This window comes from Microtus pennsylvanicus, chromosome 3 (assembly GCF_037038515.1).
Source record: "Microtus pennsylvanicus isolate mMicPen1 chromosome 3, mMicPen1.hap1, whole genome shotgun sequence".
Lineage (NCBI taxonomy): Eukaryota > Metazoa > Chordata > Mammalia > Rodentia > Cricetidae > Microtus > Microtus pennsylvanicus.
Genome location: NC_134581.1, coordinates 60,487,144 through 60,513,637, shown reverse-complemented (window position 1 = coordinate 60,513,637; position 26,494 = coordinate 60,487,144). Strand labels below are relative to the sequence as shown.

Below are 26,494 nucleotides of genomic sequence, written 5' to 3'. Positions count from 1 at the left end.
TGCATTTTTTTTAAAAAAAAAAAAGAAAATAGAAATCTTTTAAATTTGTATTAATTGACCTAGGGTGGTACAGGTCACTCTGTTCTCCAACCGATAGCAGGAAGGTGTGAAATAGGAAACAACGAAGCGTGCATGGGTAAACAACCTGAGCCTGAACCTTCCGCACAGGAAGAGCAATGACTAAGGCACTGATGAGCTTGACTTTTATGCCGATGGCTTGGGTCACAGTCTGGGTCACCCAGGTATGAAATAACAAGTCCTCTTTCATCTGGACTCATGAAATAGGAAGCCAACAAGAGTTGCTAGGGAGAAAATAAGACTTAAATCTATCAGCCAGCTCTCTAACGTGAAAAGGACTTGAACCTCCACTCCCCCGCAAAGGTAGCAGGAACAGCCTTTCAATCCTGCCTTTTGTCTGTCCCTGTCTACCTCTCGCAGTCACCCTAATTAACTGTAACTCAAGTGTCAAGCTAGGAGTCCAGGCCAGGACGCAGCTGAGTCTGTGCCGCAGCGAGCAAAGGGGAGCCTTTGTGTATCGCTATTATGTAATAAGACGTCAGTCACATCACACTCTTGTGGGGGCCTCCCTAAAGTTAATACAAGCCCTGTTTGCTTCAAAATGGATGTTTGAAAATGAGCAGAAACAGGATGGTTTAGTAAAGAAATTCTAGTGGCTAACGGCTAAAATTCCCTAAGTTAAATTCTAGCAAGAATGAGGAATTGGATTTCCATCTCTAGGTATTTACCTATCAAGGAAAAGAAACTACTCAGGTAAGTGTCACACACAAATAGAAATTTTGCTTAGTTTTAAGCGTGTATACTTACTTTATTATTAAGGCATTATTAATATTAGAAACGCAGAGCCAGGTATAGGAGGCACATCTACAATCCCAATACTTGGGAGGCTGAGGCAGGAGGATCTTGAGCTCAAGGCTAACGTGGGCTATAGAATAGGATGCTGTCTCAAAGAGACAAACAAACAAAAACATTTATTCATTTTTCTAAGTAGGGGTTGAAGGTTTAAGGGAAGGGGTGTTTTCATCTCTTATGCTAACTGAAGTCAAAGTGTTGAAGGCCCTGGAACAGCTGGGAGGTGGTAGTTTGCTCCTCAAAGGGCACTTCTCACGAAGGCTTGTCAACACTCAGGAACCGCATGTGGCTCTCAACAGTGGGGAAACTGCAGTATTGTGGTTTCTGATCAGGAAGATTAAAACTTATACCACAGAAGGGAAAATGTCACATGGTAAAATGGAGACACTTGGAGACAGTGGGTGTCCTGGGTGGGGGCAGGAGGCCACCACCAAGTCCTGTATCCCTTGTAAAGAAACTGATACAAACTGATGAGATAGCTCCTTGTAGACGGAAGGGTCTACAAATCAAGGTGCGGTCACCCTGAACTGTGACACGTCGTGACAAGTGCTTTTCAAGGAACACCTCCAAGGATGCCATTTTCAGACTGAGCACCTTCTCCTAGTTAATGCAGTACTCACTCACTGACACCCAAATGACCTACTAACTGGAAGCCTGTCTTTTCGTCTCCTATCTACCACCACTTTCTGGATCAGGGTGAAACATGATTCCTCTCTTTATCTACAGTGATTGACTCATTGGAAGTCATGCATAACAATAATAATGATAAAAAAAATAAGGTCTGAGCCAGAGGAGAGAGCACAGCCTAAGTGGAGTTGTGCAATCAGGTTGAAGCCAAAACAGAGGGCACAGTCCTGATGTGCGTGGCTGGGTAGCTAGGACTGTGGGAGAAGCCCAACTTGAAGGGGCTTGCTTTGAAAATGGAGTCCAGCTCCATGATTGCTTGCCCCCAGTTCACATGTGGGCAGGATGGGGAACTGGGCAGGGTACACTCAAAAGCACTGATATGAAATGGGCGTAACTTGCACAGGACCTTACCTGTGTACTAAACTCTTCATTGGGGCTGGAGAGATGGCTCAGAGGTTAAGAGGCTGTTCTTTCAAAGGCCTGAGTTCAATTCCCAGCAACCCCATGGTGGCTCACAGCATCTGGTGTGCAGGCATGCAAACAGACAGAACCCTATGTGCATAATAAATAAACAAATACATCTTTTAAAAACAAACAAACTCTTTGTTTGGTGAGGATTTCAATTAGAAAAGTCCATAACCCGGAGGTTGGAACCATGCTAGAGAGGATGAGGTTAAAAAGTGAGCCAGGATAGCCAGAAGGAATGACTGACTAGGACCTGGCAGACTTGCCATCACACCTGGTTTATGCTATTTACAAGCAATGAGGTAAGACATGATCCTAGAGACTGAGAAAGAGTCAGTCAGCAGATCTACCTGGATGAACCTAGCATTCTCCTCATATGGGGGCTTGGGAACTCGAGCAGAGGAGACAACTCCCAGCTTCTCTATCCGTTTTCTTCCTCTAGAGCAAGAGGCAGGTCATGACAGCTGCCAACTGCCAATGTCAGAGACCCAGAATGTATTGATTAATCAAGGCATTTGGCAAAGTCTCTCAGGAAATTCTTGTGGACAAGATGGAGAAATGCAGACCAGATGACAGTATAATTTGGGCGACTCGGAGTTGGCTGAAAACTTGTTCTCCAAGAGTGCTGAAGGAAGGGGGAAGGAAGGCATCTGGGGGGCCTGCCAAGAGGCGCTGTCGCTGTGTTAGCCTACTCTTTATTACAGTGAGCGACTTGGACGCAAACACCAAAGGAAGCGATGTTGATCAAGGCCATAGAGGACACAAAGCTGGGAGAAATAACCAATATGATGAAATCAAGATTGAAGAGTTAACAGATATCAAAATGAGCTCAACAGGCTGGAACAAGGAGCTGGACCAAAGAAAGAATTGGATGGGGATAAACGTGAAGTCTTTTATTTAAGTTCAAAGAAACCAATTACGCGCATATAGACTTGGGATGTCCCGAACTGCCAACAGTTCCCTTCAACAAACACAGATAATATTAGCTCATCACAGCCAAAGATAATCCAGCAGTTTGACATGGTTGCAAAAGGAAGCCAATGGAATCTCTGGTTATAATAACAGAAACACAGCATCCAAATCAACGGATTTGGAAGCACAGCCTCGCTTGCTCCACTCTGTCCTTTTCAGACATCTGGCCTGGCACAGCGCCTTGCCAATAGAGAGCATTCAGCAAATACTTGTCGCGCAAATGAATGGAGACCATGCTTTCAGATGGATCTCAGCGGGAAAGGGATTTGGAGACTGTCCTTAGAACAGACGCCTGAACAAACATGGGATGTAAAGCCCGGGGCAAACCAAGGAGACCTCCGTCAGAGGAGGTTTCAAGTATGTGAAGGACTATCAAATTTGGTTTCATTCCAAGGGGGGAAATCTCAAGGATCAATGGTCAGAAGATATGCAAAGCTGAATTTGGCTCCAGTGGGTAGGGAGAGTGTTGGACACTGGGTGTGGTGACACACACCTATAAACCTAGCGGACCGGCTGAGTGGGAAGATGAGTAGAAGTAGAAGGGTTCTAAGTTCTAGTCCAGCCTGGGCTATGCACTGAGCTAGAAGCCAGTCTGAAATGCATCGCAAGATCCTGTCCCAAAATATCCATTGCTTGCCCTGCTAAAAAATTAAGAAAAATAGAAAGAAGTGGTAGTAATGTATTTTTCATGTTGAAGAAACTAAAAACTAGAAATGGACCAATCACTGATCCTATCTTTAGAGTTCAGAACACACACGGGAAGCCAGCCCGGAAGGTCTCTAGACATGATTCTAGGGCCTGAGGAGACAGAAAGTTCACTTAGTAAAGTACTTGAGGACCTTAGTTTGATCTCTAGAACTTGTATTTTAGAAGCCAGTCTGGTAGTGCAAACTTACAATCCCAGTGCCGGGTAGCAGAGGCAAATACATCCTTGGGGTTTGCTTGCCCCTGGAGCTTGGAGAGTTCCAGGCCAGTGAGAGATCTTGTCTCAGCAAGTAATGTGGATGGCACCTGAGAAACAACATCTGGATGGCCCTCTGGCCTGCACAAGTACTTGCCCATGTGTGTAACCCCTCCCTACACGCTTGCCTTAGTCCACACACATGGACGTGTGCACACGCAGAGAGAGAGATGGTTGTATGATGCTCACATTAGTCCACATACACGGACATGTGCTCACACAGAGATGGTTGTATGATGCTTGCATTAGTCCACAAACACAGACGTGTGCACACGCAGAGAGATGGTTATATGATGCTCTGTCAGTTTGTTCACCCAGCTCCAAATAAACTTGCAATGCAATGGAGAGGCTCATGCCAGGCAATCTTGGCTGTGGACTTGAGAGCAGCTGCTAACAAAGGCAACTGTCCCGTGCCAGGATGGAACCCCGGAGTGGTAACTTGTGAAAGGAGACTGAGTTCTGAGAGTTCTGATCTGTTTGACTTTCCTCAACACAGACCCTAGTTTTCTCTAATAACATCTAAGGGTAGCCAGAATATTCTGTCTTTTTTTCTCTTGTGGGAAGCTCCAGGGTGCCCAGTGTTTTGAGAGGATGGTCGTGGCATACCGATACCACGCTCGGCTGCTTGCCGGGCTCTTTCGGCACCTTGCTTTATTTGAGTTTTATAACGGCTCCCAGAAGCGGGCACTGTGTTTTTACAGGTGAGGAAGTGCATGTTCAGAAGCCAGTGAACACTTCAGAAGTGCCAGCAGGGTATGCTGGACTGTATGAGGTGCCCTACATGCGCTCCTGCAGTCTGACCTAATGCAGACCTCTTAAAATGCACGGTGCTCACGCCAGAGATCAGAACACTGACGTTTAGAAAGGGAAGTATGTTACCTATGATACCATCACTATCAATATTCTCAAATGAAAACTAAAGCTAACCCTTTGAGCTCCAAACCCTAAGGATTGCTTTCTACGTAACAAGATAAACAACATAACTCCTTGGGTATTGAAGCCACAGAATCCTTGTCTCAAAGTTGGGCAGTGTTGGGGCAGCACTCCCAGACGTGGAAGTTTCTCTGCCAACCGCTTCTACCAGGCTCAAGACCTCAGCTAAATATCTATGAAATAAATTAGGATTGCGACACAGTGCACTTTGTAAAATTGTTCTGGGGTTGAGTGAGATGGCCGAGTCACGTGCTCACACCTGGTATATTCCCATCACAGCCACTCAGTGCCCTTGCTGTGATGAGAAAAGGTTCCTTGTTTGGTTGGTTGGCTGGCTTTATTTTGTTCTGCAGGGAGCATGACCCCTTCACTATCTTACCAAGGGGAGCACTCTGTAGCCCTGGCTAGCCTCCACCTCACAGAGATCCTCCCGCTTCTGCCTCCGGAAGCAGTGCAGGGATTAAAGGTATATGTCACTACACCTGGCTATTTTACCAATATGTTCAGGCAGAGCCTTTGCCTACAGGCAAAAATTCTCTCTAGAAGTAGAAAAATTTTTACAGGCCCAAGACAGCCTACAGTGTGAAGAGAGGAAAATACCCATGGGGAAAAATAAATGACCAAATGGCATTGCTGCTTTGGGGCTCTTTGGAGGCCTAATAGGGAACATGTGCAATCTATTGATTTAAGTCACCCAAAAGTAAACCACAAGAAGTCAGAAAGGCTAGGAGCACGTCTTCCTCCTATCCATACCAAACTGCAAAGTAGCATTGCCACTCTTCCAGGGATTCTAATGAAGAAAGTCAATCCAGACTTAGTTTGTAGAAGGTGGCCCTGGCTATAAGGTCAGTGGGTCAAACTGGGCTGAAATGGACATTTGACTAAGGCAGAGTCGCAGAGGAAGGCAGCTGAGCTCACGGAGTCTGGGTGGGGTCGATACCAGCCTCCGTTGCTCAGAGACCTAGAACTGTCAGGACACTGCGCAGGTACTATGAGCCTGCTCGCCTCAGCCCAGGGCCCCTGAGGTAAAGACGCCAACTGTGCCTTTGGGTGGGGTGGGGGGGACTTCTTCAGCCAAACTTCTGTTCCTCGCCTCTCGTCCAAATTAGGGTCCATATGAAAGAGTTCTACCCCAAATTCACGTTTATACCGGGGAAGGCAGACTGCCAAGAAGAACAGCCATGTGTTATGGCTGGATTTCTGAAGCTGAAGGCAAACTGGAGTCGAGGACAGGGCTAGTGGAGGTATGGAGATGGTGTTATTGAGAAGTGACACAGAAACAACCTCTAGGCAGGGCTGTGATGGAGCTGCTAGACTGGCTTACCTGAGGGGGGATGGGGGAAGGACCACCCTAACTGCGGACAGCAACATCCCCTGGGCTCAAGTCAAAGGAGAAAAGGAGCTGGGCAGGAGTATTTAATCTGCCTTTACTTCCTGACTGTGGATGCTGTGGGGCTGGCTGACTCAAGCTCTCAGTACCAGGTTGTCCCTGCCACGGTGGACTATACCCTCAAACCCTCAGCGGAGACCAAGCCTCCCTCCCTTAAGTTGCTTTTGCCCAGCATTTTGTCACAGTAGAGAGAAAAGGTACCAAAATGAACTTGGCTCAAGAGGTGAGTGGCTGTGGTGGGCTGAAAGACAGCTGCTCATTGAGACACAGGCTCCGCCCATGCCGGAAGCAGGTGACTAAAGACGTAGCTCCTCAGTCTAAACAATGAGCCCCCTAATGTGACAGTGGTATAATGTGGCATAAGCTAGAGTTATCTGAAAGGAGGGGACCTCAGCTGAGAAAACGCCTTCATAAGATCCTGCTGTAAGACATTTTCTCAATTCGTGATTAATGGGAGAGGGTCCAGTCTACAGTAGGTTGGGCCATCTTTAGACTGGTAGTCCTGGGTTCAATAAGACAGCAGCTCGAGCAAGCCATGAGTAGCAAGCCAGTAAGCAGCACCCGTCCATGCATCAGCTCCTGTGGCCAGGTTCCTGTCTTGACTAGCTAAAAGAAACCCTTTCCTCGCCAACTTGCTTTTTGGCCACAGGGTTTCAGTGTCACAGCAATAGAAACCCTAAGAAAGCCTCCCAGCAAGATCTCCCAGAGAACAAAGGCCACCAAGGAGTGTGCAGGTAAAGAGAAGACACCTCAAATCCATGAAGACAAGATGCAACTCCCCCCCCCCAAAGCAAAAGCCATGGAGACTCCAAGGGGTCTGGCTTTGGAATGAGAACACATACCTCTCTTCTCTGTCATTTAACTGAGTTTGGGGGATCTTTGATAATCTAGAAGAATAAGTCTTAGCTACAAATGTGAATTTGTTTGGTTGCTCTTTGGCCATGAACAACATAAGGGACAAGGATTGCTGATGAGAGAGAGAGAGAGAGAGAGAGAGAGAGAGAGAGAGAGAGAGAGAGAGAGAGAGAGATTTAATTTTCTGGCCACTCCAGATGAATTTGAACGGCCCGAGCTTTCCCTGGGACATTCTTCCTTTGAACTCCCAGACTTCCCTTCATTGCAAGTTGTTGTAATATGAACCAGATTTTTTTCCCTCCCTCTTGTTTGCTTAAAAGGCGTTAACTATAAATTAGAGTGTCTGAAGAGCGAGGTGTCACTCGTGGGGCCTGGGCTCCTTGGGCCCTGGAGCCTCATGGCTGGGAGAAAGGCCAGGCTGCCTGGCTCTTTGGCAGCCAGGCTCCCAGACCCAGGCCAGGGACGATCCCACCTCCCTTTCAAAGCGATCCAGTTACATCGACACACTAACTGCCCTGTTTGAATTGAGCAATAAACCATATTCTTTTTTCTTTTTCTTTTTTCCCCCCATACTTTTGTCCTAGAGGAGCAGGAGAAGGAAATACTTGAAATGCATACTTCTGTTGAGTTATTTTCCACTTGATGCTTCTGCTCTAATGAACCTTCACACTATTTGCTTCTTTGTGCGTGTGTGTGTGTGTGCTGCACACATGTGCGTCCAGGTGCACATGCCTGTGCACATGTGGGGAGGGCAGGGGAGAACCCTGGATGCCCTATTCTGCTAGCATTTTCCTTAGTCCCTTAAGTCGGGGTCTCTCACTGAACCTCAAGCCAGGTTGGTGAGCCAGAAAGCCGCAGCCATCCTCCTGTATCTGCTCCCAGCGGTGCTGGGCTTCCTGGCAGGAATATGGCCACACCTACCTTTTTCACATGAGTGCTACAGGCTTGGACTCAGGTCTTTGTACTGAGCCACTGTCCTAACACTAATGACAATTATTAAAATGTATGTATCCATCACAGTTGCATGAGAGAAATCTCAGCGACCATAACTTCCCTCTTTCAGGATCAGGAAAACAGGCATCAACATATAGACAATACGGCAATGTAGCTTGCCTTTGTTTCCATGGTACCCAAGCTCACAGGCATCAACATATAGACAACACGGTAATGTAGCTTGCCTTTGTTTCTATGATACCCAAGCTCATGGGTATCAATTCAAAACACAGGAAACAGTCACTGAGTAGCCAGTATGTTCAGTGGGCATGTGTAGGGACACAGAAAGCAGAAAGGTCTCTGGTGTCTTTTCTTTCTTGCATCGCTGGTGTGCAGTGAGGTTTGAGGATGGCATCAGATGTCCCTGGACCTGGAGGTACTGACAGTTGTGGGCTGCCATGTGGGTGCTAGGAATTGAGTCTAGGTCCTCTCCAAGAACAGTCAGTGTGCTTAACCTCTGAGCTACCTCTCTAGCTCCTCTGGCATATTTTCTTACAAGGACACACAACCTAAACAGCTTGCTCAGGGCTTCCTCTCCAAATACTATCCCATCATCCCATTGGAGAGCATTTTCCACTTGAGAGGGCAAAAGGAGGAGGCATGGGGATGGACAAGCAGAGGTAAAGCTGACCAGCAAGGAGGGACAGGATGGAGGCCAGAGCTCACCAGTCCTCCCTTGTGCCGTGGATATACCTAGAGCTACAGAGACCACGGCTGGGATAAATGAGATAAGGTCAGAGGGGATGCTCAGAGCCATGGGCGTATTCCACAACACTGTGGAACTTGAATGTTCTGGGCCCAGGCTCTATCTGCATCCTGAGGGTCACCTGTTCTGCTGTGCCCAGTTTTCCCTGTGCAGGCAGAGCTCTGCTGGGTGGGACCGAGAGCAAGGGTGTCTCCAGCCGCCTGCTGCAGATCACCGGCAGGGTGAGCCTCCACTTGTCTTTAGTTGATGCTGCTTGGTGGAACTTGAGGCCCCAGGGCTACACACCCTTCAGTGCCACCGCAGTGGTGACAGGCCCACCAGCCCCTGAGTTTTCAGATACACTGCTGGATTTATTTGTCTCAGTCTAAATCCTCCTTCCCCTGTTCCTGCCTTTGATTGCATCTGGATTTAATAAACACAACTCCCGTAGGCTACTCACTTCCAGGCTGGAGAGCTGTCCCGTGCCGGAAACCCAGTCCGTTATCATGTTGATGCTGCTCATAGCTTCTCTTTTTAGTTTAAATCGTAAGTGATCTTTTTCTTCCCATCTGCAGATGTTTTTATGAAATGTGGTGGAGGCTGACCACAGAATGAGGTGAAGACTGGCTACTGATAACGCTTTCTTTTTCAAGAGAAGACAGGTTTCTGAGTATCCCAGGCTGGGCCTGCACTCCTTACGTAGCTGACGAGGACCTCAAACACTAGATTCTCTTGCAGCCAGTTGCCAAGGGCTGGAATTATTACCACCACACCCTGTTCTGAGACTGAACCCGGGGCTTTGTGCATGCTAGGCAACCATTCTACCAGCTGAGCGATGCCCCAGCTAAGCTTGCATAGTGGATCTTACAGATGCAGGACGCTGTTCCAGTGACCAGCTTCTTACCTTCTAGCTGTTTCCTGCTTGCAGCACAAACCAAATCCTCCCAATGAAGCCTTATTTCAAACGTACTATCTCAGTTTGAGCAGAGGTTCTCCGGTCAAATCTCCTGTCTTGCTTTGGTCCCAATGCATTTCTACAATCTGGTTATAGTGACTCGAAAGGGCTGGTTTGGAAAGGAATAATCAACACCATTGGCCACTGGGACTTCATGTCAGAACATGGTGAAAAGATCAGTCTACTTATCTTTCCTAGTTTCGGGTAGCAGGCGACAGGACTACCTGTCTTCCTCAGATGCTATAATGTAGATCCTGTGTTCCCAACCTGTTTTTCTGAAGCACAGAGATGCTTATTACCCCATGTAAGACTGCAAAGCTGTAGGGACATCTCCCTTGCTCCTACATCTCCCTTGCTCCTCATCTTACTGATCTGTCACATAGAAGCAGTGCTCAGTACACCCCCAGAAAAACTGCATCTCTGTCATATTGGATAATGATGTTTATTTATGTTGACAGAGGAATTTAAAATCCAATTCTTTAACTGCTAACGATAGATACGTCCCCACCATCTGGAATGTGACGGCCATGTCAGGGTATGTGACAGATGGAACAGGGTTCTCAGGGTGGTGCCTTGGGTGGTGCTGAGGCCCTACAGGGAGAATCAGCCCCTCTATGTCCTGGTTTGCCTGCACGGCTGCAGAGAGGGGGAAGAATGGAGTCTATACAATCACTGGCTGCATTTACAGTTAGTCCTCAGTTCTCACCGCCTCTCCTTTAACCAAATCCATCCACCCTGCCGCACCTGAAAGCCACTAATATTGAACTTTTCGTCACCTTTATTCAGAAATTTGTGAGTTTCTTCTAGGCAGTTAAGACATCCACACTCAATGTGTGATCGCCCTCTAGGGATGAGTGGTGGTAACTGCAGGTTCCCGTGGGCAGTGTTTCCTTCAGGCTTCAAGAATTATGGAGAGAAAACAGGAAGGACACTATTGACACCCTTCATGCATCTAGCATGGAAGGTAACTGTAGCTTTTGTTTTTGAAGACTATGCCATTCAAGGATGGAAAAATAAGTTAACAACTCCAATTTTTTATGACTGACTGAAAGGTTTGTTTGTTTTTTTTTTTTTGTATGCACTAAAATTGTTCATTCCTCAAATGGTGCCAAAGTTCTACTGGAGATTAAGGATAAGATGTTTCCTAAACAGTCTATGCCACCAAAATATCTGCAAAATATCTGATGTTGCCTTGGGAAAATAACATCTGTGTAGACCTGAGTCTTCCCACCGTGTTGTGTATATTCTTAGGGCAGTGGGTATCCTAGTTAGCCTTAACTGACAGCTTGACACAGCCTAAAGCCATTGGAGAAGAAAGTCTCAGTCGAGGGATTTCCCAGATCAGATTGCCTTGGGGTCATATCTGAAGTAGGGAGGGCAGCCGTCTTGATTGTTAATTGGCTTGGGGTGCGGGCATCCCCACCATGGGTGGCATCATTCCCTATGCAGGAAGTCCTGGGCTATAAGAGAGCTAAGTGATCATGAGCCTATGAGTGAATAGTTTTCTATGGCTTTTCCTTCCCTCTCTTCCCTCAATGATGGACTGTGTGTGACCTGGAAGTAAAAAGCCAAATAAATCCTTTCCTCCCCTAGTTTGCTTTTGGCCAGGGTGTTTGTCATCGGAACAGAAGGGGAAGTAAAATAGTGGCTCATATGACCTAAGCATGACAAGGGTCACGTGCAGGTATTTCTATCTGACATCTCTAAATGCTTGCTCCTTGGTTTCAAGCAAACAAAAGAAATAGCGAAGTTAAATCAGCTTAAGACTCTTTGGAGAGGGGCTGGAGAGATGGCTCAGTGGTTAAGACCACTGGCTGCTCTTCAGAGGACCGGAGTACAATTCCCAGCACCCACATGGAGGCTCACAACCATCTGTAATTCAAGTTTCAGGGGATTTGATGCTTTTCTGATAACTGTTGGTACCAGACACGCATGTGATACACAGACATACATGCAGGTAAATATTCACACACATAAATAAAAATAATGATTTTTTTTTAGACCAAAAGACTCTTTAGAAGGGCACTACACAACAGCCAGCTTCTCTTTCCCTACCTGCCCAAACACGGGCTCAGTGGAGAAGAATAGGCAGTGTGTGCTCAGGAGACCACGTGGTCACACACAGCACAAGATGAATGTTCTTCAGCAGACAGGTTCCAAAGATGCTTTCTCGATTTGTCCGGAAGTGTTCCAGACAAAAGGAGCCTTCCTCCTTTAGATGGACCACATGTCTTCCCAAGATGCCCAGGCCCGCAGCAGACATCTGGGAAAATGGGCAGAAATGAACATGAGGAACTCACCAAGGCCAGCGGATTGGGAATGGGAAGCTTGTCCTCCGTGATGCCATAACGTTCACTTATCTCCCCTGGAGCCACCAGAGGCAGAGGCAGGACTCATGAGAGTTAACAAATCTTTAGTGTGTAAGCTTTTGGGTGGGATTTTCTGTACCTGCAGCCAGCATGCCAAGACATTCTAGAAGGAAGCAGGAGCAGACATGCTGGAAGGACTGGGAGATGGAAGGAGGTGACTAGCAGCAGGCCAGTGAAGAGGATGGAAGCTCGCCGGGACAGAATGACCCAGAACAATAAGGGAGAACTGAAGACCCGTGGAGACATTTCTGCAAGTTTATCAGCAGGAGAACAATGTGTTTATATTCATATTTCATAAGATGGCACTGGCAAGTATATGTATAAGGAAGAGCAACCTCAGAGACAGGAAGGCCCAGGAAAGCCACCTCTTCTCTAGACAGTAGTGATGAAGACTTAAAGAGGAGGAGGGACCCACAAAGCTGCACATTCCTTCTGGGCCTCATCACTAATGCACCATGGGACAGAAGGAAGAATCTAGGCTGAAGAATCTGGCCTGGCTGACTGCTGTTGTTCATGAAGACAGAGAAACAAACAAGCAAACAGCAGCAAACCCCTCGTTGATGTCAAGGTTATTGTCTCCTGGAGAGCTTGATGGGTAATGAAAGGAGTAAGTTCAGTTTCAGTTACCCCAAGCCTTCAGGTTCCCATTGGAAGCTGGGTGGAGCTATTCTGCATGTTGTCGCTATGGGGTAAGGCACAAATGTGTTACTGAGCCAGGGGTGGGGGAGTAAGGGTGGGGGATTTGTGCTTAATGCTTTGATGTACACAGAAAATACTGGGAGTCTAGGCCTGTCACAGTTAAGCTCTGAATCCTACATCATCCCACAAGAGCCTTTGACTAAAATGATGTTCTTGACCCATGTTTTGACCTCATGACTTAGGCACCCAGCTGCCTACTTGCAACTGCCATTTGGAACTGACCAGAAGGATGACCTAGCACAGAGAATCGCCTGCCAATGGAGTTGATGGGGTCAAATGTGGGCTCTGGGCATATATAGGGGTGGTACACCTGTGCTAGATGGTTGTAGGGGCTACCTAGAAACACCTGGTAAGAAACGGACAGATTATCCGGAGGGAGTAGAGCCCTGCTACTTCCCGAGGCGGTCTTGTGCACGACTTGTCATTTAAACACGTCTTCTGCATGAGGGCTGTGTGCTGACTCACTGTGAGAGACAGTGGGAAGATCAAGGATGAACAGGACAAGATCACTTGCAAGGTTAAGGTGCTTCTGGGCATCCACAGGGATGTAGACATGCAAACTAAAAGGGGCAATAGAGAATGGCAGGTGTAACCAGACATGGCGGTACACACCTAGAACCCAACACTTGAGAGGCAGGGGCAAGAGGATCAGGAGTTCAAGGCCAGCCTGGACCACATAGTAAGATCTTGTCTAAAGAAAACGGGGTGGGGGGGGAGCAGGAGGCAATGCCTCTTGTCAAGATCAGAAACTCAAGAGCAGGTTCAAGGAGAGAATAAATATAAGGAACCGGGATTTGATGCAAGGCAGTGAGGAGCACTGTACCAGTGTGTAGAAATGAATTGCTAAGTGTGGAGCCCAAAACAGAGGGAGGACTGGGTTGCTGAGGACAGACACACTGACTCTCTTGCTATATTTCTGCTCTGGTTTGTTAGATTTTCTGTTGAATTCTTCAGAACTCCTGACTTGTAGCCTCTTAGCAGCAAAGGGATGCAGGGATGATCTTGTCCATGCCTGTGCTTAGCAGAAACATCCCCTCCCACCTCTGAGTTCATCAGTCTGTCACAGTCAGCCTGGACACTCACTGGTGTCCGCCACTCTGTCCTGGCTGGCTAGTCACCATGTTGAGACAGGGTCTCATTCACCATAGCCCAGGTTGAATTTCAGGAGGGCAACCTTGAATTCCTGATCCTCCGGCTCCGCCTCAATAGTGCTGGGTTTGCAGGTACCCACTACTATGCCCAGTGCTATGCAGTGTTGGAAATGCTTCCTGCACGCCAGACAAGCCTTCTCTCCAGCGCTGCATCCCTGAGTGTTAGTGCTTTCTTGTAATGGCTAAAGATCAAAGCCTTGAGCTGGGGTGACTGTGGGACTGTCCGATTCCAAGATGACAGGAAGTACCTATCTTTCCTGCTAGCATTTGCCTCAGACATTCTTCTCCTCCAAATGCACAAATAAGCAAGAACATCTTTTACACAACTTAGAACATTTTGAAATCTTAATTCTTCAACACAGAGTGTACTAGCTAAGTGGTGCGTGCTTCAGAGTGAATGGCCAGAACCTGGCTTTGAATATAGCTTTTTTTTTAAAAAAAAAAAATGCTTTTCCAAAAAAGTACATCTTGTAAGCCTTTAAAATGAAAAAAAAAAAAAAACCAAAAATCTGGATGGTGCAGTTCTGAAAATTGCCAGCAGAGGGCTCCCCACAGTGAGAACACACTGGCAAGGGCTGGGGGTTTTGCTTCACACCACTGTTTTGTTGTTGTTGTTTTCTTCCTTGAAAACTGAATGGCATTTTTCTCCTAGCAAAAGTCAGCGTTGCCGTTTCCTAGCCCAAGTTAATGGCCTCGCAATGCCAGGAGTCCTCTTGCAAATAAACGAATGTTTTCCTGTTTTTTACAGTTCAGACCCAGCTGGTCAGCGGGGCAGCCTGGGTTGAGGGACCCTGGGGCGGAAGGGGCAATGCTGCCGTTCACCTTCTTGTTCTGGACAGTATTTCTGAGAAGCCAGGGAAGTCAGACAAGAAAGAGGGAAGGAACACAGGAGAGGAGTCGGGGCTCTGGTCCAACCTCCTCCACTAAAGAAACACTGCAAATTCGGTAAGAAAAATAGAAAATCTTCCACTTTTCTCCCACCCAATTTTGTACTTTGAAAGACTTCAAATCTACAGAAAGAGTATAGGAAAAGTATATAGAAAAGTAAAGGAAAACCCCAGAGGGTTAACATCAGCCTCCCCGTGTCTGCCGTCTGTAGTCTGTATCTTCTGCATATTAATGGATTCCATCGACAGTTTTTACATATTAGTCAGTTCTGTCAACACTGATCTTAAGGTCAATGTTCTGTCCTCAAACTGCTTAACAGGGTGCTCAGGTGTGTGTGAAATCAGAGAGAGAGAGAGAGAGAGAGAGAGAGAGAGAGAGAGAGAGAGAGAGAGAGAGATATCAGGGACACTGCCCTGACAAGTTACCTGTGAGAAAGACAAAGGAAGAAAACGTCTAAGCCAAGGGAGCTGCTACCTGGAGGGCCGAGGAGTCAGAGGAACTGACCTCTGGAACAAGCCTGAGTGCCAAGGGGCTCACGCGCATCTTCCAGTTTAATTCTCACAACCCTGTAGGGCCAGCACTGTAACCAACCCCTCTTTATAGAAGGGAAAAATGAGGCTCAGAGCAGTCATGTGACTTAACAGAGGAGACCCAGCCTGGGAAAGGCAGCTGAGGAATCACTCCTGAATGTCATGCTGTCCTCTCAGGGCAGGTGGACACTCTCCACGGCTACTCAAGTCTTCTGTCTAAATTCCTCCCCCTCCCCCACAGTAGCCTTCTCTCCTCCAGAGACTGAGAGGCAGATGGCTCCCTTTATCTGAGGCTCACAATTCCTTATGTCTCCTTATATCATAAAGTGGTTCCTGAGGTTCCAGAATCCAGTCACAACACCCAGGGCAATGTCCATACCGAGCCACCACGGTCACTGCTACCCACATAGATGAACCTGGCCACATTCTCACACCACCGCTTGCCTGACATCACTATTACTGCCACCATCGCCACCACCATCACCCTTGGCACGGTCACTCAGGACTCAGTCTCCACACCATGCTGATCCCAGCCCTTCCATGGCAAACAGCTTCCTTTAATTCTCCAGAAACTGTAGGCAGTGGTGTGAGCCGCCCAAGTTTACAGATTGATCCGCAGAGGCATGTGGGACCCATTCAAGGCACATGAATAATATGTTTATACCGATATCTCGTTGGGGACGTGCTAACATAAGGCTGATCTTAAACAAACAAACAACTTACTAATTTAGAATTAAGTTCGGGCAACAGTTTTTTCTGTGCATAAAGTAGCTGGGTGCTGTTCAAGGCTCTTGGTGTTGTCGTAAGGAGAGTTCACTCTTCTAGTTCTTAACCGCAGAACTCTAGTTCCATTTACTTCATCCTGTTCTGTTTAGTCTATTGCCACCTCCCAATGAAAACAGTAATTTACGATAGACTCCTTCTGGGCTGCTCTAAAGCTCATGCAATCCCGCTACTGACCACTAGATGTCACTATCAACTAGTTCTAGAATGCTTTCCACAACAACCCTGGAAACTGCCTTCAGCACCCAAAGTCCTAGGCGAAGTGCGACATGACCTGACCTATCTACAAAGGCTGAAACACGCGGTAAGACACGGGCTTCCGATAAAACATTACAGTATCCCAGTTGCAGTCTGAGGGAATCAGATATGCTTTTATTAAATTCTTTCCTACCATCAAGGCACGTGAAGCGCCATTAACCCAGCAGGCACTGTGTTTTATTTTTATAATGTATTTGAAGATCCATGTCGTACACACATTAAGTATTTAAATTAGACTCTTAGAGACTGACTAGGAGCACAATGAGGGTGGGCATGCTTTGGGTTTGGAAGTGAGCCTCACCTTGCAGGAATGAGGACCCACGTCTAGTCCTCAGTGTGGTGGCATGTGCATGTAGTTCCTCCAGCACTGGTAACACGAAGAGAGGTGGATGGATCCCTGGGACTCGCTGCTCAGCTAGACTAGCCTACCTGGTGAGGCACGCCACTGAGAGAGATCCTGTCTCAGACACAAGGTGGTCAGCATCCGAGGAACAACCCTCCGGGACAGAACAACTCCTGAGCATGCCCTCTGGCCTTCACACGCACGTGTAGATGTGTGAGCATACATGGGCACTCACAGCCTCCTCCCCGGCTACTTCACCCATGAACGGTTTCTCACAGCTCACACAGGAGACACAGAGACAGGAGGATTTGTTATAAGAACACAAGGATGTAACTGGAAACCAGATGCTCAGATGGACCATACCGCCTTCAGCTCTTTAACAGAGCCGCTGGCCATCACTGATAGTCATTTCTTATTGTGGGGACAGGGCAACAACCCTTTCCTCAGGCCCTCCACTTAGAATGTGAAGAGACGAGTGGAGAATATGCCCGGGTCATGCCTTGCATTTACCAGGAAGTGTAGAAAGGAAAGTAGGAGGGGAGGACTTTCCAAGTCATCAGAGGACAGCTTGATGTGCCTAAAACCTGAAGTGATGCTAGAGCCAAAGAGATGACTCAGCAGTTAGGAGTTCCTAGCACTCTCCCAGAGGGCCCAGGTCAGTTCTCAGCACCCCACAACCAGTCCCAGGGATCGATGCTCTCTTCTGGCTCCCAAGGTACCAGACATGCACAGGATGCGGGCATACATGTAGGGAAAACGCCCACACACATACAATAAAAATAAATAAGTCTTTGTAAAAATGTGGTCCATATGAAATAGAATATAACATAAGAAGACCCTGCTGTTCACTGAAAGGCAGTAATGACTTCAAGAGCAGAGCCATGCTGCCCAGGGAGCAGTGATGTCCCCACCCTACAAATCTAGTTAGTTCTGAAATCAAGAATTATATATAGTCCCAACTTCCCACTGACCTTTGCTCTAACCTACTCTCATTTTGCCATCTGGAATTGTTGTAATTCTTGCCATGATCGTCCTAAAAGCCTTAGGAAAATCGTTTCCCAAAATCAAGTAAAAAAAATACAATATAAACAAAAAGGTTTGCAGCCAGGTTGGTGCACCTGTATTCTGAGCACTCAGAAGGCTGAGACAGGAGGATTTCAAATTTTACAGAACACCAGTGGCAGAGCAGAGCAGGCTGTCTTTCCTAACCTTAACATGCCTGTGTGTTTTATTTCTCTTCCAAAACATATAGTGTATGTGTCTGAATAAACGAACAGTCTAACAGAGTAACATAGAAAGGGCTAAAATTAGAAATGTGTACCAACATACCCAGCTTGAGAATTCTTTATAACTTCACAGTGTAGAAGACCTATGACATAAAAACCTTAATTATAAAATCTGATAAATTGGGCTGGGGAGATGGCTCAGCGGTTAAGAGCATTGCCTGCTCTTCCAAAGGTCCTGAGTTCAATTCCTAGCAACCACATGGTGGCTCACAACCATCTGTAATGAGGTCTGGTGCCCTCTTTTGGCTTGCAGGCATACATACAGACAGAATATTGTATACATAATAAATAAATAAATAAATAAATAAATAAATAAATAAATAAATAAAACTGATATATTCCCCATGTTCAAAATTTAAAACTTCTGCATGAAAAGAAAGAAAATCCCATCAGCAAAGGACAAGGTCAATAGGCTATCTAGCCCCACCCTTAAAAGTATTCACTGTTTGTCCATCCGTCCTTCAGGGAGGGGGAAATCTGAGTCAATTGTATTTTTTTCTCTATATTTCTATAAAGTTTTCAATATGTTAAAAAAAAAGTATTCTTGCGATTAAAACATAGAAAAGAAATGTCTGGTGTATGAACCATCCCTACTGCTGAAGAAAACGGTCCATAGCTGAATAGAGGAACAGGCAGAGGATGCAAGAGGACAGGTCATCTAGAGGAATGTAAACAGTGATGCCTGGGTCAGGAGGGTTCATGCAGGCTGGACCCGAGACCAGGCAAGTCAGGAGTCTGGGGTACACGTTAAGTCTTGTCAATCAGCCAATGCCTCCTCAAGCTTCATATCCCAGGTACCTCACTCACTTTAGGTCCTTAAAGGTGTGAAAACATACTATCCCGCAGAGAAATAAAATTGACTAGAGGTACCATTATTCATGTATCAGAGTGGCAAAAGTCCAATTGGCTATGAAAAATGGCCTCATTTGTTGGTGGTAAAAGTGGCGTCCCTGCCAATCACAGTAGGGAGCATTTTTTTTCCATGCAGCAACTATTAACATTGCAAATCCACACATACACATCATTTTTTAAAAATTTATTTTGTGTGTGTGTATGTGTTCACACATGTGCATGCACACACATGTGACAAACGTGTAGGTATGCACAGAGACTAGAAGGGATTGGAGTTCTAGGCAGGGACGAGTCATATAATATGCATACTGGGTACCAAGCTCTGGAGCAAGAGCTCTTAACAGCCAAGCCATCCCTCCAGCCCAGGATAAGTAGACACTCTTACGTGGCTTCCGAGGGTTTATTAGCTGCTTGTAAATGTGTGAAGGAACCCAGACACATGCATTTGTTATGGCATTGCTGCTAATGGTCAAAGACTTCGTGCAATGTATCATGCTTTCCTTACACTATCTGATACCACACGAGTGTAAAATGAAGGGAAGTGTGCTTTAGATGCTGAGATGAAAAGCTCCCCCAACACGAGGTAAGGAGGAAAAGCACGGTGTGAGGTAGTATTGCAGCATGTATCTAGTGGAAGGAGAAATAATAACGCACCAATTGTCAAGTAGATGCATAAAAACCTGTCTTCATGAAGATGCTATCAATCGCTGGTTCTTTCTTCTTGCAGGATGGGGAAGGATAATATTTTTCATGCTTAAATTAGATAAATGTCTTACTACCAAAAACACAAAATATGGTTATAAAAGCATGAAGTCCTAGGTTAGCCATCCAGCACTACACAAGACAGTGTGGGGGTGCATGCCTGTAGTGTCAGGACTGGGGAGGTGGAGTAGGGAGGAGCAGAAGTCAAGGTCATCCTTAGCTACTTAGGGAGTTCAAGGCCAGTCTGGAATGACAAGACCCTGTATAAAAAAGAGCAAAATGAAAAATAGTGTCCTATACGTTTGTCCTCCACTGTTGACGTCTATTGAGGTGTGCAGTACTCCAGCCTGTCTTTCCAGAGGTTTCCCACCAAATTTGTGGTGGTAAAGTGATACTTGATTCACTCAAACTTTGGCAGAAATTTATAGGGGATGCCTAAAGATGGTGTTGAGATGACATATGTCCCCTTCACATCTTCACCAAGACATCCAAGCCAGGCCCCACTCTGGCCATCACTGTGCTAAGAACACTATGCCCATAGCAATAAGAGTGCAATCCCACAAATTACCAGCAGCTGACACAGGTTGCTTCTGCAAGGACATGTGCAGGGACCCAAAGGAAGCGGGTTACTTCACCTGGGCTGGCTAGTGTTTGCCAACTTCACATAAGCTAGAGTGAGTCATCTAGAAAGAACAACCCCAAGCAAGAAATTGCTTCTAGCACATGGGCCTTTCTGTGGGCAAGCCTGTTGGGCATTTCCTTGATTGATTGATGTGGGAGGATCCAGTCCAATGTAAACAGTATCACCCCTGGGCAGATGGTCCTAGTGTACAGAAGAAAGCAAACTGAGTAAGCTCTGGGGAAGAAGCCAGTAAGCAGCAGCCCTCTATGGCCTCACCCTCCGTTGCTGCTTGCAAACTCCTGCCTTGAGTCTCTGCTCTGATTCCCGCTCAATCCGGACTATACCTGAAAGCGGAAACCAACCCACAGTGCCCATTAGCCCCTTAGTCTGAATAGGCTGCATGGGCTGTCCAGACCTGCATAGGTCTCTGAACCCCTGATGTTTTATGTCATGGCTTGAGGACAGTACCTACAGGTGTGATGGTATCAAATGAGCATTGTATAGTGGTTCTGCTCCTGTACCAGACAGATAGTAGCCTCAGTGCTGGGACAAATGGTAGCCTGAGTACCAAGACAGATGGTAGCCACAGTGCCAGCCTGTGCTTGGTTTAGGGGCAGGGACTCAGTAGATGTTTCCCCTCTTCCTAGTACTAAGTGACAGGTACAACCCCTGTCAATTTAGATAGAGTACTGCAATATCCCCACCTCTTCAGAAAACCACGGAAAGGGCCACGAACCTTGCTCTTCCTCATGCACTCATGCAAGGAGGGGCCATTAGGACCACACGGGAAGCTCTGGGCATCCTGTCTGCAATCTTACCCACAGACACGTTTTTATATTGGACATCCAGGATGGCCTCATATTCTATTCCTGACTCATTATATCATCCTGTTTCCAGGGGAGTCTGTTGAGACTTAGACAATGACGTAGTGGAGATTTCCATTGCTAAATCCAGCACAGGTCGAGGAAGATGTAAGGGCCCCCTTAGCTAAGGATAGCCCCATCAAGAGACCAGAATAACTATGGGCAGAAAACAGAAGTAAGTACAAACCTGGCACCCCAACATCTGCCAGGCCCTGCGCACCTCATGTGAGTCAGGTCTTCCTATTCCGGCAGCTGGAGGTCAACCATACTGCCTCCTCTTGTCACCTGGACCCTGTGCTCCTCAGACACCCACTGTGACAGTCCACTTAATGAGACTTTCCACAATTATTCACGTTTTCAGGACCCTAGTAACTGCCAAGAACTCCCCCAACTCTGTAATTCTTTTGCCACTCAACAGGCTTTTTATTATTTTTTTCTCTCGGCTTCAAGCTTAGAATGGTAGGAATCGTGTTGGTCTTTTCCATTGTTTTAGGGCCAATGCCTAGCCCCAGTGTGTGGCAGGGATCCGCTAGCTGTTGGATGGATAATTATGTGTAGTACTGAGGATAATATAGAATTATATATGACACCTGGTAGGCAAAGAGTTAGATACCCGAAGAAGATGGCAGCCGTGTCTTACGTGAGGCAGCGGGGCCTCCTTGTGGTTATTTAAGCTGCAGACTCAACGCTCCTGTCAAAACAGTGACTAAGCCGCCGAGCATCTTCCCACACACATGCACCCCAGAAGGGTCTGTACCCTCAAAAGACTTGGATTTCAATGAAGCATCGTTTGCACTATCATTGTACTCCTCTGTGCACTAACATTGGTGCGCTTCCACTAAGATCATGAGAGGAAATCCCCTAAAAGGGAAATCCTGTCCATCATGATCTAGGAAGGCAAAAGGTCATCTTAGGGTGTGAATACACAATCTGTCACATAAATACCCATAAAAAATTCTTTAACATTCACAACAAAAAACCCATTGGGTTGTTTCTCGGATTCTGCTTGAAGTGTTTGCTTTGTTCAGTGAACTTCTGTTCTGTCTATGTCTCTAGAATGAATTCTTCACTGCAAGAAGACAAAACCCAAGAGACCCCTATAATGTTCAAGTGTGCATGTGTGTGTGTGTGTACACGCACACACATAATTAGAATCAAGCACATATTAATCAAGAAATCAAGACAGACTTAACATGTTAGGGAGTTGTCCGAGTGGCTAAAAATGAGAGAAAGAATACCCAACAGAAAAGAACTATACAACCAGGGAAATTCACCAGGTTTGTGTTCAGTTTCAGTTGGAAGGCAGATTGCCACAGGCAATGCCTCGTTTGCTGGAGTCCTGGAAGCTCGGCTTCCATACACTGCTTCACACGTGGATTTTCGAGCTTATTTGAAGATTCTAGCAGGGGAGCACAGCTACCCTTGTACTCTTCAAAGAAAGTTCTTCCTTTCTCAGGGCGGGCCACCCCCTTAGACTGTGTAGGAAGCTCAGGAGGGTGCATACTACAGGAGCAGCGAGGGAGCAAGGAGGCACCTGCTAGCCTGCGGGATCAGAGAGGGAGCAAGGAGGCACCTGCTAGCCTGTGGGATCAGCCTGCAGCCAGGTCTCTCACATCATGCAGATTTTAGGAGGTCCCGAGAGCCGAGCAAGGGCTGCAATTATGATCCCTATTAACCGTATTCTTTTTTTTTGCCTGATATTCTTTTTTTATTTATTTATTAAAGATTTCTGCCTCCTCCCCTCTACCGCCTCCCATATCCCTCCCCCTCCCTCATCAGCCTGAAGAGCAGTCCGGTTTTACTGCCTTGTGGAAAGTCCAAGGACCTCCCACCTCCTTCCAGGTCTAGTAAGGTGAGCATCCAAACTGCCTATCTTGGTTCTGTTAAGGAGAGGTTCACCGACAACTTCTCAGTTTGCTTATTCGTTCATATATTGAAGAAAATTTATTGAATAATTTTTTAAAATTAAGCACTGAAGATGAAATCTATATGATCACATATAACAGACACACACACACTCACCATATATAATTGTCTTTCTGGTTGAGGCACCCAGGCACTGTTGACATAGCATGATGGCCCTTTAATGTCACCAGCACTCGGTTCCATTAGAAGCATTTGCTGGAGCAGCAATCAGAGGGAGTCCCCAGTGGGGCACCTAAGCCTGAAATTCAAGTAAATGAGGAGCCTTCCATCCTTCTCAGGGCTGAATCATGGATGCAACTGTCTAGAACAGATCACCCAGTTCAATTAGTCAGGTACAATTCTATGCAGAGTCTCCATGAGGCTGGCAAGACGGCTCAGTGGCTGAAAGAGGCTTACTGCCAAACCTTTAGATCTGAGTTCCATCCTCTGGAAACCACATGGCAGAAGGAGGGAACTATTCCTCCAAGTTGCCCTCTAGCCTCTAAATGCATACCAAATACACATACTCACAGAAGAAAAAAAGTGTGTGTGTGTGTGCGTGCGTGTGTTTGTAGCAGAATCTACTAACCAAAGCTGGTAAGCAAAAGAGAAGAGACAATTTAGAACAAATGAACAGAGAAATGGGTTTGTGCCTATTAGCCCCGGGGCTGGGGAGGCAGAGATAGGAGGACAACTGGAACCACCACTAGCCTAGCTTAGCCTTTCAAATAGTGAGTTCCTGGTTAAAGGAAAGATCTTGTCTCACAAATGAAGGCAGAGAGCAACTGAGAAAGGTAGGCTTGTCAACCTCTAGCATCTACATGCATGTAACACACACACATACACACACACGTGCATGTGCGCACAGACACATATAGTACAGGACTCAGCACATAGCACACCAGAGGGTTCTTTGCTGGCTTGCAGCAGTGCTAATGCTTGCCCTGTTGGGATGCTGAAGTAGTCTGTTATTCACAGAGTACCGACTCCTGGGATGTTTTTGTCAGGAAAATCTTTTTGTACACTGCATGAAGGTGTGTCTGTTCAACCTCACCTGCCTAAGGCACCTTCTGATTGATTTAATGAAGAGTTGAATGACCAATAGCTAGGCAAAAGAGGATAGGCGGGACTTCCAGGGAGAGATAGAATATCTGGGAAAGAATCTAGGTGCCAGAGATTTACCAGCTAGACATGGAGGAAGTCAGAGATATAATACTGAGGAGAGGGAAGGAGCTACATGGCAGAATGTAGATTAACATTAACAGGTTAATTTAAGTTCTAAGAGTTAGCTGGGAATAAGCCAAAGCTAAGGCCAAGATTTGGAATTAATAAAAAGTCAGGAGCTGGCAGACCAAAGAAAGACCCATTACAGGTTTGGCTCCTCCGAAAACATTTCATTCACATGGGAAATGAAGGAGAGTCTCTGTCTCCGTCATTCTCAACTGCCTTCATTCCCCATCTGATATGACCAATGCCGCAGGTAGTAAATGCCTTTACATTTTATTTGAAACTTTCTCATGGAAACAGCACCAATGGATGCATCTTCTCTGAAGATTAATATTGTAATATAATTCGGGAAACTGAGACTGCAAGGATCTTTGTGACCATGGGACACCAAGGCTAAACTCGACAGAACTCATACCAACAAGTTGTTCTTTTAAAAGAGAAGTTTCTAAGCCACTGGGGATGGGCATTGGAGAGATGGGTCAGTGGGTAAATCACCTGCTATGCAAGCAGGGGTCTGAATTTGGATTCTCACTGTCCATAAAAAGCCAAGTGTGGGAGTACAGTAATCCCACGGTGAGATGGGAGGTGGAGGCAGGAGAATCCCGGGAAGCTTGGACCAGCAAGGCTGGATGGAATACCAGCAGAACACAGAACCCTGTCACCAAACAAGGCAGAAGATAAGGACTGACACCGAGTTGTCCTCTCCTCCACGCATGTGCTGTGGAAGAGGCATGCATCTGCATTCACTCACACGAATACATATACAGAAGGGTTGGTTGTGTTTTTGTTTTGGAAGGCAATGAGGGAGGAGGATGTACATAGAGATATATAAATTATACTTTATTCACTTTAGTATTAAACACAGAGAAATTTACATTCAAAAACGTTATAGCCAAAGGGCTTCTCCTTGAATGAAAGCCAATCCAGCCATCTTTGGCCCACTAACTGAAAAAGCATTACAGCCCGTTTTGCACGGACAACAAATAGGCCTTAGCTTCAGAGGTCCATTGGTAGACGAAAGGAAGGCAGAGGGCCAGGTAGAGACACATGCAGTTATGAAGTCTGTGCTCTCTTACTAAAATGCATATTTTTAACTAAATCTGCCCCACGGAATGTGTGGTGAGAATTCATAGAGTAGATTTCAGAAGGTTGAGGAGGTGGGAAACTTCTTGTTTAATGTCCACCTTCTGCTATAAAAGGTGCTCAACAACTTTCCTCTGGAAGCTTGCCTCAAATGGGGAAGGCAAAATAAAATAGACCAGTCTCTTAAAATGCCATTCACACATTGGCGCCGTCCATTTCCAACTAAGACAGACATGCCCTTTCCACAACCTCGAACTTCATAGGTGGAGGAGCACCAGACATCACCAGGAAAGACAGTGTCAAGTGTCAAGGCCCCTATGAAGTATGCAGTGTGCAAATAAATCGGTTAATGATTGAAAATCTAGCATGACACGGCGCTACTCTCAAAGATCAAACGCTCTGAGCCGACAAGCTGGCTCACCTCAGCCCTGCGAAACCATCAGCCACAGGTTAAATACCCACACCACAGACTCCCAAGTCCAGTGGCCCTTACCTTGCACTGTCCCGAGACACAGATGGCTGTGCCATTCTGATCACAGGGGGTGCCATCAATGACCTTCTCAGCTTGTCGCACGTAGAAGCGGTAGCCGGTTGCTTGGCAGTTCAACTCACACTTGCGATTGCCCTTTACTGTTAAAAAAAAAAAAGAACAAAGATGAAGTATGGATGACCTCAGCTCTGTGGAGTCAATCCTGGCTCTTCCACCTAGTTTTATGGAGATAAACTTCACATAACATAAAATTAACTGTCTCGACCAAAGTGGGGTGAGTATACTCATAGATTGTAGAACCAATTGCCACAAAAATTTTCAAAATATTTTCATTATCCCAGAAAGAAACCTCATGCCTGTTAGCTCTTCATGTTCCTCCTTCCTCCAGAGCCTGGCAGCCACCAGTTTACTTTCTGTCTGTTTTCAAGTATGCCTTACAGTTGTAGAGAACTCGTAGCCCTTCCGCATTGGACAGTCTGAAGAAGGAAAGGACTTTTTAAAGGTCTCACCACTGTAAATAAAATTTCTACTTTTACACCCTACCATGATTTTTTTGTTGTAATTATAGTCTATGAATTTGCAATTTTGGTGAGCATATAATTTTTAACTTTGCTGTTTTTTCTTGAACTTAAAAGCTGCACGGAGACTGGGGATATGATCATTTGGTAGAACTCTCGCCTAGAAAGCATGAGACCCTGGGTTTGAGCTCTAGCATAGCATAAGCAGGACACAGTGGT

The 26,494-nt window shown here is 46.3% G+C and overlaps 1 protein-coding gene across 2 annotated transcripts in view; it reads right to left on the bottom strand.

Annotated features, from left to right (window-relative positions):
• The window catches only part of Thsd4 (thrombospondin type 1 domain containing 4), a 585,674-nt gene that overhangs the window by 270,225 nt on the left and 288,955 nt on the right, over positions 1-26,494 (bottom strand). For both annotated transcript variants that reach the window (XM_075965642.1, XM_075965643.1), the window contains exon 7: positions 25,761-25,897. In XM_075965642.1, coding sequence (XP_075821757.1) covers positions 25,761-25,897 — 137 coding nt within the window. The remainder of the gene's footprint in view (positions 1-25,760; positions 25,898-26,494) is intronic.